Source organism: Brachyhypopomus gauderio, chromosome 15 (genome assembly GCF_052324685.1).
Source record: "Brachyhypopomus gauderio isolate BG-103 chromosome 15, BGAUD_0.2, whole genome shotgun sequence".
NCBI classification, from domain to species: Eukaryota; Metazoa; Chordata; class Actinopteri; order Gymnotiformes; family Hypopomidae; genus Brachyhypopomus; species Brachyhypopomus gauderio.
In genome coordinates, this window is record NC_135225.1 from 9581403 (window position 1) to 9598914 (window position 17512).

At 42.4% G+C, this 17512-nt stretch overlaps 1 protein-coding gene across 1 annotated transcript in view; it reads right to left on the reverse strand.

Annotated features, from left to right (window-relative positions):
• Positions 1–12036: 12036 nt before the first annotated feature.
• Positions 12037–17512, reverse strand: part of dntt (deoxynucleotidyltransferase, terminal) — an 81309-nt gene continuing 75833 nt past the window's right edge. Inside the window, exon 11 of the mRNA XM_076975401.1 lies at positions 12037–13088. Coding sequence (XP_076831516.1) covers positions 13002–13088 — 87 coding nt within the window. The 3' untranslated portion in view covers positions 12037–13001. The remainder of the gene's footprint in view (positions 13089–17512) is intronic.

Below are 17512 nucleotides of genomic sequence, written 5' to 3' on the forward strand. Positions count from 1 at the left end.
CAGTGGGAAAGTGATACCCCTCTCCCTCTCTCTCTCTCTTTCTCTCTCTCTCTCTCATTCACTCACTCTCTCTTTTTCATTTGCTTGTTTTTGCCGAATAAATTCACTGCCTTCTGGCAAGCCGCCAAGGTCTATTATCCCAAAGGAGAGCTAATCTAGATAATCAAATTACTGCAGGGAGCAGTAAGAGGTAAGAGATTCCAAAGACAGAGGAAATCATTCTTGTTACATTTCTTTTTTGGCATTCAGTCTGTAATGCAATGTGACATCACGTTCAACACAGAGCACTTCCATTCACTCAAAGAAACAAATAAACTAAGCATTTTAAAATCCTTTAGTACAATGAGAGAGTGCTTTTAGTATGTTCATGTCAACAGTCAGCAGTGTCAGGCAGTCATAGTTGCAAATGTCACTCCATTGCTAATGAAAATGCAAGGTTGATCTTGGTAACATGATCATAATCTTATTGGTAAAATGATCATAGCTGTTAGCTAATTACTACCATAGTATCTAACTAGCTTGCATATTATTTAATGTGTGGTCAATACAATAAGCAAGATTCAACCTAGTGTTCAAACCAGTGTAAGGAAGATGAAGGAATCAAGATCTTCAACAGTTGTTCTTGACATGCTGTAAAAGGCCTCTGGGTAATTAGCATTCACCCGCTGTGGTTTGCTGTCAGTTGGTATAGTCGGGAGTTTTGTTTGGAGTCTTTGAAAGGAAATGAGACATAAGCTCATTCACAAAGTAAAGCTTTGAATGGATGAACATCAAGAACTGTGTTGTACACCTCATGGTGGGTTTCTGCCCCCATGACACAAAGAAGGCATCACTAGAAATGAATGAGGACAGCTAAAGCACTCATGACAATGAACTTCTTCATACTGGTTGGATGAAAACAACTAGGTTGTGCTATTTATTTCATTTCAGAACAAAAAAAATGAAGAGAGCACAAAGGTTTGGTTCTCACTTTCCAAATGTATTCATCAGTGTGAGTTTAATCTTGATTGGACCTGTAGGGGTGCACTCTAATGTGTCTATATGCAGATGGTATATAGATGCAAACAGACGGTATTCCAGTCACTTCTGCCAACTCACTAAACAATTGTATGCGATTGTGATAGATTGTGTATATATATATTTACACACACAATCTATCACAATCACATACAATCTATTGGTGAGTTGGCAGAAGATATATTAAAACAAAATATTGTTTTAAAGGATTTAAAATCCTTTAAAACCCATGCTTCCTCCATATTTGAAAACTGTCTCAGAGACCATCAGATAGAAGAAATTTAACACTATGGATTCAAACTTGTTTATGCTTCTGTTAAATAACTGAGATGCCTGCAACCTTCAGTCCAGAACCATAAGATTGCAGCTTTAATTTCCCTTATGCTGACACTTCAGTATGGCTGTATTTTATTTTGAGCAATTGCCACCGTCTATTGGCAAACATTCATAACCTTGGGGGTAGAGGCTTATTGGAAATTTTGCTCTGAATGTAAGAGATTTGAACTTGCTGAGCACAATTCTGAGCAGACACAGCACTGGGTCTCTCTGTGTCCCAGTGCAGGCAATTAGACAAGTCAGAATCACTAAAGAGCTGTTGGTGAAATGAGAGGCAGGGGATGGAGATGCTTCAGTGACCAGGGGCTGAGAACAACATCTAATGCCTCTGGGAGAGAGAGAGACAGAGAGAAAGAAAGAAAGAAGAGAGAGAGAGAGAGAGAGAGAGAGAGAGAGAGAGAGAGAGAGAGAGAGAGAGAGAAAGATAGACGTGAGAATAGGCAGCCACTCTTATGAGTTTCTCAGCAGGGACACGCTTATGAGAAAAAATATCGTTTTCATTTTTCATCCTGTAATGGCAGTGGCTGCGTTTGCTTATGTCGTGATCAATAACCATGTATATAATGTCAGTAAGGTAGCACTCCTAATAACAAAACTCGAGCATGGCCGAATTCTCATTTTGTTTGGCTGTGAGGAATAACAGGATTGTTAGATGCAAAGGTTACATTGATTAATATCTTTTTTTTTGTTCACAGATGAGCAGTCCTCTGTAGTTATGCACCTCAGCCAAATAATTGATTGAAAAAAAGAAGTAGTAGAGAGGAAAACATCATCTTTTTATCTTTTCTTTTACATTTTATTCTCACAGGCCCAGTATTTTGACTGCAAGAGTGTGATCAATAAACTTAAAATTGCACTCATCCACAAAAGCACATTTCCAGGAAAATGTCATACACTACAGAGTATTGAATATTAGGGTTGTCCCGATCCGATATTTGGATCGGATCGGCCGCCGATATTAGCAAAAAAATGCGTATCGGTATCGGATCGGCAGACACGAGAAAATGCCGATCCAGACTCCCGAACCAGTTTTTTTTAAGTCCGATCCGGGTTTTCCAGCGCACCCATTTAGATAATCCATTCCAGTTTTTGCTAGTGAGAGTAAAATCCGGTCCGCATTTTCCAGCACACCTTCAGGAGCATAGTTTCTGCCCCAATTTAGCTCCGTGGCATCTCGGACCGCCGTGTAAATTTGAAGTTATCGGTCAGTTGTGTGGGATTATTTTACCTTAAAGGATGACAAAGACGAAGAGGTAGAGTGCAACATATGCCACAGTAAAGTCAAGCTTTGTGGTAAAGCTGTAAGAACTTTTAATACCACCAATCTAATCAAGCATTTAGCGAAATACCACCATAAACAACATAACGAGTTTCTAATGAAAGCCGAAGACAAAAAGAAAGGTCCTACACTACTAACACTGGCAGAAACGTTTGAATTGAAGGGAGTGTATAGATGGGGATGGAGCAGCAAAGTGTGGAGTAGAAGGCATTTTGCTTTTAATTAGTTTACGATATGTGCACGGATTTTTTTTTAAGCTTAGGCATACACTTGTTCAAGAGCACTGATGGATGTTAATGTTAATGTTATTTTCCACTCAGGTTGTGTGTTTTTTTTTATATATAATTTACAATATTATTTGCACTTGTGGCTTTTTAATCCTTGGTTTACTGATGCTATTTCTGTTTGTTATTTAATATTTTGTCTATTTTGAGTTTATTAATTGCTAAATAAACAGGTCAGTTTCTCCTTACCAACCATTGTGTATTATTCAAACACACCTAATTCAGCTGGCTACTTGTTATCAAGAGTAAAACGCTTTTCAACATGAGTTTGACAATAAAGTAAGTTGGCTAAATAACTTTAAACTTTAATACATGCTCGGATAGGCCGGTATCGGTATCGGCCGATATCGGTATCAGATCGGAAGTGCAAATAAATATCGGTATCGGATCGGAAGTTCAAAAAGCTGGATCGGGACATCCCTATTGAATATGGAGTATGGAGTATGGGGTACTGCATATGGAGTATGGACTATGAGGCTATGTTGATGGAGCAGTGATGTAAATGAACATTTACATTTAGATTGTCACATTGCCTCAGCTTTAAATCAAACACAGATCAATACCATAGTTAACGAAAATGCTACCTTTTTGAGATTTTAATCTCAGTGTGAAATTTACCTTAAATTAAAAGCTTTAAAGGTAAAGTAGTAGCCTAGAAACACTGGATTTATCAAATTATAAATAATGCAATTTACAAATTTTCCTTTGAAGCATATATCAATAGTCTTCCTCAGTCTGCATATTTCTATCTACATAATATTAATGGTCTTTGTCCATCTTTTACATCTAATAGCACAGCTATCAACCATGTGTGCCCTGATCACATTCTGTATTGATTAATGCAATTCTATCCTCTCTGTTCTCCCTCTTCAGATCCTCTATAAACTTATATACTCTATATAACTGGTAAAGGACTCAGCTGCCCACGGCATTGATGAGACCCTAGAACACATCACCGTCACCAGCTCCCTGTTAAACACCACATTGATCAATTTCTTCATAATCGTACCACCTCCAGATCTTTCTGATCTCCATCTCACAACCCCTCGTACTCTTTTCCTTCTCCCCATCACTCCACCTTTCTTTCTCTCTACACCTCCTGCTCATCTCACCACCATGGAACGTGCAGCCTTCAGCTGTGTTGCTTCCGGAGCTGCTCCCCAAAAGATATACATAACGCTGACGTCCTTCCTGCATTTAAAACCCTATCTTAAAATGAGCCTTTTCAGCATTAACTTCTTTTCTTCCTTCAAACCTGACTTAAAACAAATCTTTCCAATCTAGTGTATTCTGGCTGATCCTGACTCTGATGTATACATGTTTGTTGTTTTTACACTTTTACATATAATACTAACATTATTGTAGGCTGCTATTTGATTTAGCAATGCTGTTTTGTAGCTTTTTATTGTGTGATTGTAAGGTGTCTATAAATAAAATGTATTATTATTATTGTTGTTGTTGTTATATTGTATAAAATATTTAAATAAAGGTTGACATTTTACATTATGCATTTGTCTGGCACTCTTATGCAGAGCAACATACACATTAAGGTTAAATAAAACAAAGTTATTATCCATTTAAAAAATGCTACATTAACCCAAGTGTGTGTGATTAGGTTACAAAGGGACATTTATATTATATATTGTAAACAAAAGAAAGAATTTCGTGGAGGTAAAAAAAAAAAAGTGGAATGTTCATTGACTTGGCACCAGAGCTTGTTGGCTGTGGTACAGCAAAACTGAAAGTGTGAGAAGTGAGAATGTTTTCCTGTGGTGCACACACACACACACGCACACACACACACACACACACACACACACACACACACACACACACACACACACACACACAACCTCCCCCTGTGCTCCAGACACCAGTGGAGAGCCAGATGGTGTGTGTTACACTTGTTTTCCTGTCACCGTGACTGTTATTTATACACCGTGGCACCGTGGCTCACGCCCTCCACGTCGAAGGCTTCTGTTGCCAACAGAAGAAGGCTATGCTGAAAGGACAGAGAAGGCCCAAGACGAGAACAAATCTCCCCGTTAAAGCAGCACGTCTGCGCCCTCGGGCGCGCCCGTCTTTCTCCTCCTCCACCCCTCCACCACCAGGAGTGGGTGCAGCTCATAAAAAAAAGAAAAAGGAAAAGGGTGGAGAAATAAACCTGTTGTGATATCTCAATATCGCTTCTATTAGCTGAGCAGAGGAGGCGATGTATCATTTTAACGCAAGGAGTGGGACAGAGCGCGCTGCGGAGGTTTGTGGAACATCTCTCCTCCTGGAAGACAATAGCGTGGAGCGCGCGGGCGCACGCGCGAGGAAGAGACATTCATACAGCGATCAGTGTTGACAGCACCAATACGAGCAGCACACACGCTCCAAAATCATCGCATCAAGTTTGCTCTGGGGCGAAATAAAGGGAAATGAAACAACCAGCTGATCTCAGTGCGGTCGTTACCTGCGGATATGGTATATGTTCGTGACAATAGTAATCTGTCTGATTATGGGAAATATTCTGGGGGGTGTGAATAAAGCAAACTTGCAAAGTGTCTGACCTCACATGCCTCTTATTATACAGCCAGACGGGGATGTATCAAGCCGTTTAAAATGGGGGGTGTTGTGGGACGTCAAAGCACGCGTAGCATATTTTAGTATCGTTTTAATCTAGCACAAATCGGGGGGATGGAGTCGTGTTTCAGCTAAAGTGGGGCTGTTGAAACACCCACACCCCGCGTTTGCTACGTCCCTGCAGTCAGAGATACCGATATAATCTGGGCTGTGGATAGGTTTATTCTCTCTCCTCCTCTACACGTGTTTAAAGCCGTTCTGCATCGCTGCGGGTATTAGCGATGCACCTCGTCAAGCCGCAGACAGCAGGTGTAGCGGCGCCGCTCAGCCCACCAAGAGCCGCTGATGCGTCTGTACGCGCCACTACTAAACGCGATATGCCCGCAGAGGAAGAAGGGTACACGGCAGACGACCAGGGGCTTAGTCACCTCAAATATGTCATTTAAACGTTTAATCCCACACATTAGCTTTATTTGAGGAGGACACAGCAGGTGGACGTGGTGACGTGCTTGTAATCTAAAAACACTTAACGCGTCGGATGGAGCGCTGCAGCCAGTATGATGAGACTGTGCCTATTTGAGTGCTTATTGCCCAGGAACTGGCAGAGGTGGACCTCGGGTGCAGAGCAGAAGGCCAACATCTTCACTCGAATCTTTGGTTGGAGGGCATTGGGGAACAGGCATTGAAGACAGTGTTACCAGCTCAAAATATTCTGTTAATTCTTCACTGTGTAACTGCATTTCAAAGGCTAGGTTGCCCTGTCCTACAAAGCATCCTCCTCGGTGTTAGGTAGTGTAAAATGAGAAAGGACACACAGCACCCATCAGTGGACAGGTTCCATCCCTGAAGTAGCAGCACCATAATTGAGCTAAGAAAATGGAGGCTATTACAGGGGCATGTGCCATTAAAGTGGATATGGTTATTTTTCCTGTCATATATAGTTATATTCTATATGAAAATCTTTTTAGTATTTTTTGTTATTTAATAATATATACATATATCTTTTAAGAATCAAAGGTAAGAATAACTATATATATATATATATATATATATATAGCTCAATTCAGACGCTTTTTGAAATTCACAGTAAACTACAGTTCAGCAGGCTATGATGTACGATAACTTCAGGCACAGCAGACTGTGTGCACCTGAACCCCAGGACTAATATACTGGTTGTGTCCTCAAAAAATGTAGGCTGTGTTTCTGGGCTGTATTCAAATAATCCTTCAGAATGGAACAGTGTTCAGTGATTCAGTCGTTGTTACAACCTTGTCTTCCTCACTAACACTCGTGCCAAGGTTACACACACACACACACGCACGCACACGCACACACACACGCGCACACACACACTCCCTTTAGAAGTTTGGGGAAAACAGTGCTGGTGGAAGTCTGTCTGAAGTTTCCGGCTACTGCTGAGCTGGTGTCTGACCATGTGCTGTTCTAAGAATAGAACGGTGAGGAGCACATGTTACTATTTCAGCAGGAACTGCTCATTTCTGAGCATGGCACAGGGACATGACCAACACATGCCAAAATTATAACACTGACAAAATCAGTACCTGATTGATTAGCTGAAATTAGAAACAATATACGCAATCTTTTTTGATTAAGTTTCAATTACATAAATCAGATGTCAGGAATTTCAGACTGATATCCTTGTCGCAAGTGATTGCATTGTGTGACAAATGTGAAATAGTAGATTTTAATCTTCTTACGTTCCCCCTTTAAGCTTAGGCCACTGACTGGGCCTTTACTAGAGTATCAGAGTACTGATACTCTGACGGTCACACACATAAACGGAAACTTCACAGATATTTTCACATCAAAACTGCCAAACATTTGGTGTGTGTGTGAGAAGTGTTGTGAAGTAACTATTCATCAAAATATTAAAGCCCACTCCATAGGGTCTGTGTCATAATTTTTTTTTTTCATATTTTAAAATTACTTCTTATTGCATCAGAGGGAAAAGACATTGTGTAGCGTAAAATCTGGCAAACCAAAGATTTCATTACACTTGATCTACGTCTGGTCATTTCCTCCAGTTGTGAAAGTTAAGAACTCCAGAGCTCCTGAACACAGCACATCAGGGTGTATCAGGAAGGGAAGCAAGTAGGTCTGCTGAATCTGAACTAATGCAGGATCTATCCTCTCAAGGCCAGCATCAACTTTAATTGTAAAAAGTTTCCTTTTTTACCCTGACCCGAGATCAGTGTGTTTGGAGTTAATAGAGGCCACCTGCTCTTGTGGGAGCTGACCCATCCATCCAGCAGTACACTGGACCATCTGGTGAGGAGCGAGTGTGGAATAGAGGCGCGTCCCATGATGAATTCAAAACGTGTAATGAAGGAAAAGGTGGATCATTCGCCAAAGGCACCCGAGCTGTCTGCCTGCCCACGACCTACTCACACCTACTCGTACACAGGACAGAAACTTCTAATTCATCCAAGAGGGTTTTAAGTGGGAATAAAGTTGGGTACAAAAATGAATTAAGAGAGTTAACAAATAGTTAACACATTAACAAATAATTAACAAATAAATCTTTTTTTTTTTTTTAGAATATGCATTCCGAAGAATACTATGAGTGAAAAAATAAGCATTTTGTTCACTGTTTGTAGTGTGTCTTTCACACATCTGGTCACTGTAGTGGGCTATGTGGTGGTGTGTATTATGTATTTCACACGCTCTCCCATGTTCTGTGTGAAGCACTAGGATATCTTCAGCTTGGAATGTTGCCTTGCTGATCTCATTCTTCTTCTCCGTTCTCAGATTGCTCTCGGCTCTGTTCTGAGTTCTGCTCCTGATCCACACTGCAGCTCCATCCCTTCTGGATCCGTGTTTCTTTGGTCCCTTCAGTATGTCTCTGTGGAACGCCTTGTGCACTAGTACTGAATCACAAGTGTTGTCTCCAAACTGTTTAGATGTTACATTTTGAACCAGTGGAATTGGTCATGAACACAAAGACGGACTGAGAGTTTTGAATGCAGCCATTTTGCTAACAAATTGCTAAGATAAATTCTTGTTCTTGTGGTAGTAACTTCAAAAGACAAGATACACACTGGCACACACATATGCACTTATCACCACCTACTGTCACTGTTATCATCATGCATCCATCATCCGCTCAGAAATAAAAAGATTTAACACTGTATATGCAACCAAAGTAATATATATATTTTTTATGTATGTTAATTTCACCTGAGAAGACTAACAGATTCTGGGCTCTGCCTGCATTTATCAACTGGTCATTAGAAACAAATGTGAGATGGATGAAACGATTCTCATTAAGTGATCATTATCTGGGTATTACCATTATATCCGAATCTCAATACCTGTCAGACATAATCACAAACAGGAAAATCTAAGACTGCCACTGCAATCCCCCTCATTTAATTAAGTCGTCTGGCAATAACGTTGCTCATTCATCCCTCAGTCAACAAGCTCTTGTGTCTGCTGAAAATCGGTGTGACAAATTAATGACTGCTTAACCAGAGAGATCTCTCCCTGTCGTTCCCTCCATGGGTGAGTGCCAAATGATGGCCCATCACTCCTCACTCACCTCAGCGCTTCACTGGATCTCTTCTAATCTCCCTGCCCTTCCTCCACACCCTTCCTCTTCCTCCCTCTGCCCATGTGCTGACTGAAATCGGTGTACGTGTCTCACTTGGCATGGTTGACAGGGTGACGGCCGGACGCGAGAGGGGAAGAGAGGATGTGCCATGCCCTTATTCTGTCATCCGTTTCCATTGGCTTTGACTGCTTGGACACATACTGTAGCCAGTACAGCACATCTAATAAATCACTGTCTGTGAGTACAATGCAGGAAAGTTTACACTCACAATCATGAAACAGGCTCTCTTCACACTGACCAACTCTTTTTTAATATTTACAAGGAAAATTTATGGCGCTGGACTAAAAGTGCACTATGAAATCATTGATATCTATTTCATAGGCTCCATAACATAAAGAAAGCAAGGAGAAATATAGGATTGCAGTGGCAAACACAAGCACAGGTGATTTGAAAGCCATTTTGTCTACTTTTTTATTAAAGGCAAAAAAAGAACAGCTTGCTTTCCACTTTCCACCCACGAACACTAAAAGTAAAAAGTCAGGCGGAGAACTACGGCTCTCCCACGCCATGCCCTGCCCCAAGGCCCCGTTACCATGAGAAAATAATGGGTAACCATTTCCATAAGTGGTAAATGCCATGGTATTCAGTTAATACTGTGGCTTTGTCTCTCACTCATTCAGATTCAGAGAATGCAGCATCAATGTAGGTGCAATGCTTGAACCTTCTTTTTACAATTATTCACTAGCAGACTTTATATTGCTCTGTCAAAGCAGCCATGCTTCAATCTTCTGCCAGTCATGAGATTAGAAAGTCAAAGTGGTTCGTTTTTGTATTGCAGCCATCCAGCCTGCCGGCCAAGAAACATGTGCTGATATCATCACCTCACTCCATCAGACGGTTAACCTCCAGACAAATGCACATGTAACAAGGTGACCTTCTCTTTCCTGTCGCTGACACTCATTACGACTGCTGAACAAAGCTCAGTTTTAACAACCCCGGCAGTTCACCACCTCTGTCTCCATGGTACAACTGGCCAACAAGACATCAGCCTGGATGCTTTGCAGTCTGAACAAAGATAGCATAATGGATGGATGGATGGATGGATGGATGAATGGGTGGATGGATGCATAGATGGATGGATTTAAGAGATTACTTTTGTCAGCATTTTTAGCTTTGAGTTCCGCTGGGATATTAAAACTGCTTTTCAAAGCCATTTTCATTCTCTAACGCATAAAGAGGTGCCATGGAGAAGACCCAAGAATCTCAAAAGCAAAAGATTCTCATCGCAGGCAACTGTATCAAAGATAAACACTCATTTTTTAAGCATGCCATTATGCTAAGGGATAAAGCATTAGCATTTGTATGACTAGTATCCAAATAAATCTGATGAGAAGAATAATAATAATTAAAAAAAAAGAAATTCAAACATGCTAAATCCTCCAGCTAATAGTCAAGCAGTCTTAATTATGAGCACACAGGGAGACTGAGAGATCGAGCTCTCTGCTCTGGCCACTGCGTCCATCTGCCACCAAAAGAACTTGTTACTGGAACATTTGGTTTCCATGAGCGCCTTAATCAGCAGAGCAACGGTAAAAATCATTTTTCCCGAGTCTCAAGTCTCAATATGTCTAAAGACATTCACTGCCTGTTTGTCTGAAATTGATTACGGATCCCTGGCGCATTTATTAACAAGATATGTCAGCTATCTTGCCTAGAGCACTGGTCAGTGATCAGTGAATGCAGTGAATTTGTTAATTGATTTTTTTATATATATTACTATGCTAGTTAATGAAGCATTGAAGAACAAATCTAAGCAAAGTGACTCAGCTGCTTAATGATTCTCAGCAGTGTTACAGGCATTAAATGCTGGAGCACAACGGTTTGTAACAGATCACACTTAACGAACTGTAAAGAAAAAAGCGAGTTATTAAGGGAATATTTTCATTTTTCTCATATAAACAATATAATTAAAGCTCCCTGGAGAACTAACTAACAAAACATGTGGTGTGAAAAGGAAGCTTTTCTGTTCGGGTCAGAATTCGTTTTTGCAGGCAACCAAGTCAGTAGCTCATAAACCTTCATTACTGAAGAGTACAGGGAGATCCCTCACACCAAGTCCACTACAGGCAACAAAAGCTGTTGAAGTGGTGAATTACGACAGCATGGACCTGGAGTTCGGGGGCGAAGCAATTTAAGGCTAACACAAAAGCAGCAGACACAACTGAAGCAGTGAATAGAGTATGTGGTCTGGCAGTTTGTTGTCATAAGTTGGCTGATGTAAGTTTTTATAGACCCAGACGTGTGTGTTTGTGTGTGTGTGTGTGTGTGTGTGTGAGAGAGAGAGAGAGAGAGAGAGAGAGAGAGAGAGAGAGAGACACTCTGGGGTTGAGTCCTGGAAAAGCTAGGACTGCTCTAGTTAATGCTCTTTAAATAGGAGCATCACTGGTTAGAACGGGCTTCTGAGTTCTTTACAACATCAAGAGATTCACGTGGGCCGTGCGAAATCCTCCAGTGTGTGAAGAGGGCATCGTTTTGGCCAGAACACAGCTGTGATTGTTGTGCAATAAGAGCAGAGAGGGACAGTGAGTGGTGAAAGGGTTCATGGATTTTAAGTTGCAATCTCTTTATCAAATGCTAATTAGTCAAATGTTACCCAATTTGAGAGACAAAGAATTTTGGGTGGTTAATTTAAAGACCATGTACGGCACTACAGTTTGTGTAATACAGAATTATACTGTCTTCAACAACAGTAATATTTGTGTATAATATAACCACTGAAAATGTTCCACAATTCTGCTGCACAGATGTCAATGCTTTCTTTATTCAGGTAATTGCTTTGTTAATTAATTGCTTTACATTATCCAACTGCAAACCTTAAGGTTAAAGATGTAAACCTTTTGCACTGCAGAACAAACTGTTCAGGGCTACCAGACAGGATTATAGCTTTCTCCTTCTAGTAATGCAAACCACATAGTTACAGGAATGTTCAGAATGCTGTTTATTTGTATATAGACTGCTACACTACATTAAAACTGCAGCAATCTGATGAAAACTTGGAAAATAGTTTTTTTGGTGTGTGAAAGCTGCATTATGTCACTCTAGCCTAAAATTTGCTCTACTCAACAAAATCAAACATACATTTGCAGTTAGATCTGTGTCACATCTAACGTGTAAACATATTGTAATGCATACATGAATGCATTAGTCCCCTGCTTGGCAGTCAGCACATTTTCCTCTGAAATAAGCACTGGAATATTAAGCACTTCAAAGCAATACATATATAAGCCCGTGATAGACAGATTCAATAATTAGGTAAAAAGAGGGAAAAGAGATTTCAGTGAGGCATAAATGTGATGGTACCAATCAGTAATGCTTTGGCTTTTCAACAGAAAAAAAGAAAAATGGAGAAGCATTCAGTTTTACTTGAAAAAGTGGCGTTAAGGCCAGCAATCTAATGTGTCAACACGTCGCATTCAGTCAGCATTCCACAGTGATTAGGCTCTTGAATCCTGGAATTAACTAAAGGATGTTGAAATCCAATATCAGCTACTCTGCTGCTATTCAACTCCACCTGCACATACGGTCTTAGACTCTCAGTCGATCACATACACTCTAGCAATTACAGTGATTCTCACTCCTCCACCCATTTTCATATCTTTTTCTCTTCTTCGCCTCTATACTAGAAACATACATCACATACATCTGCACACTCTAGATTGCCCAGAATATTTACAATGATAAGCAGTGGTGTCAAAAAAGCAAAAGCTCTTTTGTGTTATTGGCGTGCAATTATCCTTAATGGCAAATTACTTTTCTGTGTTTTGGCTTTTGGGCAAAATGAATGAGTTAAGGGAGGCACTGAGGAAGTGGTGCCCAGCGGAGCGGTGAAGGGGGCTGAGCAGGGCTGCGGGCGCGGACCAGTCACCGATGATGGACTGCACCCAGCCTAGGCGTTCCTCTGCCAAGGCTCGATATAGTCCAGGCCCAAATGGGCGAAGATGTCTTCCTCCGTCTTGGCCTGCAGGAAGGTATTCTAAAGAGAGAACAAAGGGGGGAGAAAACAAAACCCCAGTCAAGTGCTTGGACTGCTGCGGCACACCCCGGAGGACACAGAGAGAAATGAGCCGGCCCGCTGAGAAGACAATGGTTGCGTTTGACCAATGACGTCCCCGCGAGGATGTGGCGGAGACAAAGAACAGCTACGCTGATGTCGCCACGCTCCATAAGGGGAGACAGGGCTGGCTTTCTGTAAGGGAATGTGTTGCCTGATAGGACAACTCACTGCGCTGATCCTCTTAGTGGAGGAAACAGTTGTAAGAATCACATGGTACTTGCCTGCCACTGAGCTTTGACAGCCAACCACAGTGTAAATGAAAACTTGAACCTGCATGGTCAGGACCCATCCTCAGAAATCGCTGGTCTGTCCCACATTTAGATGCTACACTGGCTACCTAGTGCAAAAACGCCACATTTCAGATCTCGGCAGTGTTGTTTCCAACAACGGTTATTTCAGACGAGCCATAAAACACACACACAAACTTTTATGTCTCATCTGTCTAAGTAGCACAAAATAGTGGAGAGCCATGGCACTGAATGCCCCAGGGAATCGGGCTACACCTCTCTCCACATCCCTCCCTGCCCCTCCACCTTAACCCATAAAGGGGACTGAGAGAACCTTGTCACCCTCATACTTAATGAAGCTCAGTTAATGTTTGAGAATGATTTATGGTCTTACTGCGGCAGAACGAAAATCTAAATCTAAAAATCTTACATGCAGCACCTTCAAAACAGTCTTCTATTTCAGGTGCCATGGGTATATAGAAGGTAGCCTCTATGAAGGTAGCCTCTCCAAAGGTAGCCAAAAGTGCAGTCTTAAAATAGACCTCTCCTGATGTCCCATGATAGTATTCTTGCTTCACTCAGACTTCCTTGCACACACTACCAACAAGAAACACACTACCTGTCAGACTGCATTTGAGTCTCACACTGACCATGCGAATACATTACACAGGTGACTATGAGTCACCATGGGAGGGCATTCAACAAACCAGGTTTGACCTTGTCCTGGGGTTTTACGCTCTGTGCCTTGGGTTAAATTCCACAGCTATGCACTGCACACACATCTGTGCTTTAGCTTTCTGTTAGTCACCGTTCACTATAGATTTCTTTTGAGGAACTGTTTTACTCATTGTCTTTCATTTATGTCTGTGTTACTTATTCTGGTGTGCACTTTAAATTATCGGTAACACTTTCTATGAAGCCTGCATTTATGAGCCATTATGAATGTGATTGTAAGTATACATATAACCTCCAATAATGCCTCATAAGGAACTTATAATGAACTGTAATTAATTATTTTGTAACTTATAAAGATGTAGTAAAAGTAATAGTAATAGTGTCACTATTTATTATAATACTGGTAACACTTTCTATGAAGTTTAAATGTGATTTATATTTAAATGTGATTATAACTGTTTGTAACATTATTACAAAGTTACAAACAGTCATAATCACATTTATAATGCCTTCTAAATGCAGGCTTCATAGAAAGTGTTACCGAATTATCTTTTGGAAGTAAGTGCTCCACGAATAAAGCTGCGTGTGACATGCTGTCCGTGCAGAGGCCTTTACTGTGCTGCCTGGACAAAGGAGAGAGGACGTAAAAACACACGTCTGCATCTAGGTGGAAGTGTAGCAGATGCGTGGACACACGTCTCTCTGCGCACCCCTGTCTCCATGTCCCGTATGCAGACGAAGGTCAGGAGGCGCGCGGCAGATTTGACCTCAGCAGCAAGGTGACTCGGGAGAAGGCGTGAATGTGACACAGCCCGCCTTGAGGTGTTAAACTGGAACAAGCGTGTCGAAATGAAGCAGAGAAGAGAAGGAGAAACACAGGCAGGCACGTGTGCCCAGGAGCAGGAGAAACACAGGCAGGCACGTGTGCCCAGGAGCAGGAGAAACACAGGCAGGCACGTGTGACCAGGAGCAGGAGAAACACAGGCAGGCACGTGTGACCAGGAGCAGGAGAAACACAGGCAGGCACGTGTGCTCAGGAGCAGGAGAAACACAGGCAGGCACGTGTGCCCAGGAGCAGGAGAAACACAGGCAGGCACGTGTGACCAGGAGCAGGAGAAACACAGGCAGGCACGTGTGACCAGGAGCAGGAGAAACACAGGCAGGCACGTGTGCCCAGGAGCAGGAGAAACACAGGCAGGCACGTGTGCCCAGGAGCAGGAGAAACACAGGCAGGCACGTGTGCCCAGGAGCAGGAGAAACACAGGCAGGCACGTGTGCCCAGGAGCAGGAGAAACACAGGCAGGCACGTGTGCCCAGGAGCAGGAGAAACACAGGCAGGCACGTGTGCCCAGGAGCAGGAGAAACACAGGCAGGCACGTGTGACCAGGAGCAGGAGAAACACAGGCAGGCACGTGTGCCCAGGAGCAGGAGAAACACAGGCAGGCACGTGTGCCCAGGAGCAGGAGAAACACAGGCAGGCACGTGTGCCCAGGAGTGACAGCCTCACGCAGGAGCTCATCAACCATTTGGTTCCAGGCTTTTGGCTTATATCACATATGTTTAAAAAGCAAATTAGGAACAGAATGGTGAGAAAGAGTCTGTCTGTCTGTCTGTGTGTATGTGCGTGTGTGTGTGTGTGTGTGTGTACTCGTGTTTACACTTGCTGTGTGTGCTGAACGAGCTCAAGAAACCAAGGACTGAGCCAGGGTTCTGGCTGAGTAAATATCACTCTCTGTTTATTTGTTTTTTGTCTTTCCTGACAATAATCAAAGACCCACCACACTTTGTGAAAATACACCTTGTTTTCCTGATAAAAATCAAAAGCGTGTGTAAATGACGCAGCTCAGCGAGACCATCAGGACTTCCCTGCCTTCCCCCTCAAAGTCCTGCCATGTCCCGCCAGCAGTTCAATGAACCTTTCTCTGTTTATTTTTGAACTTTTAACAAAATTCACTCTCTCACTCTCTCTCTTTTCATTGTTGTTCACCCCAGATAAACACATAAGTCTTTGATTCATCACTGGGATCCAGAGTTACACACACATCATGTGTTTAGACTCAAATACAGATTTGCCAAAGTATTTGGGAAAACAGACGACACCAGCTTTGGCCCTGAAATGGAGGGATGTTGTTTATCAGAGCTTGGTGAAATCCAGACGGTATGCACTGACCCTTCACTAACGAGACATGGGACACCCACAGGTTGAGAAGGCCTGTCTGAGGGCCGCCTGGCCCAGCTAACAGACGGACACAGGACAAGTCTGGAGCAGCTCTCAGCTGAAGTCAAATTAGACCTGGTCACAGAGCAGAGCTAAGCTGAGCTTGTGAGAAGCCATCCCCTAACCCCTCCACACCCACCCAATCCCCCAGCCTCTCCCCTGAAGTCCCTCTGATACCGAGCATGGGAAAAGATTAACATTAATTACTGTGATAACACAGCACTTCATCCACATATACACACAGAAACACAAACAGGCCTGAGTGAGTGTGTGTGTGTGTGTGTGTGTGTGTGTGTGTGTGTGTGTGTGTGTGTGTGTGTGTGTGTGTGTGTGTGTGTGTGTGTGTTGGAGGATCCAGTGGTCAGGGAGGGAACAGAGAGAATCAGGTACCTGCTATGTGCAAGAATGCAGGAAGTCTGGGACTAGTTTACACCACATGCGTCCTCTCTGAATATATTTTTAATTTCCTGCACTTCACCATTACCTAGTAATCTAATTAAAATGCTAATGAGCGTTTCTCGATTCCTCTGTAGATGAACTTTAGCAGTAGCTTCAGGGCAAACCTTTGACTGAACTGGGTGCAGAATTAAGTCCCAGCTACGTGGTTTTTCACATCCCTCAACTGAAGTCGAGAAATTAAAATCTGTGTGCCTTGCACCAGCCACAACAGTCACTGCCATCCCACGAGGCCGTTCTCTATGGGTGTGGAGTCAGTCGTGTTTCATTCAGTCAAGCTGAGAAAAAAAGAAAACAGAAATAACTGAGGACTACACAAAGGTGCAATATGCCTGTGCGTGCATGTGAAGGACAGAGACGAGGAACAGACTGCACGTTCTTGGTTGTGTACAGACGGCAGTAATCACAAGGTCAAAAAACCAAACTCTCACTGTCTGTTCCTCTCTAATAGTTCCAGTATGGCTGCAGTCTGGAGCTAATTTCCACACTAGAATGATCTTTGAAATGCTTTTAAAATCTATTTTAAAAATAGAGAGACAGAGAGGAAGACTGGAGAAGTAGATAAAGGTGTATGACATGAGCGTTATGAGTGTCTGTGTACAGGAGAACAGGAGCCACCCAGTGGAGCAGGGAGCAGAGACAGAGACAGGACACCACAGAAGATCCTGTACCCAAACAGCTGGGCTCCGTCCTGCTAAGTCTGGATATCTCGGAATGCAGCAGTGATGTTGAAGCTGTTCAAAGACCTGGCTAGCATGCAGAGTGAA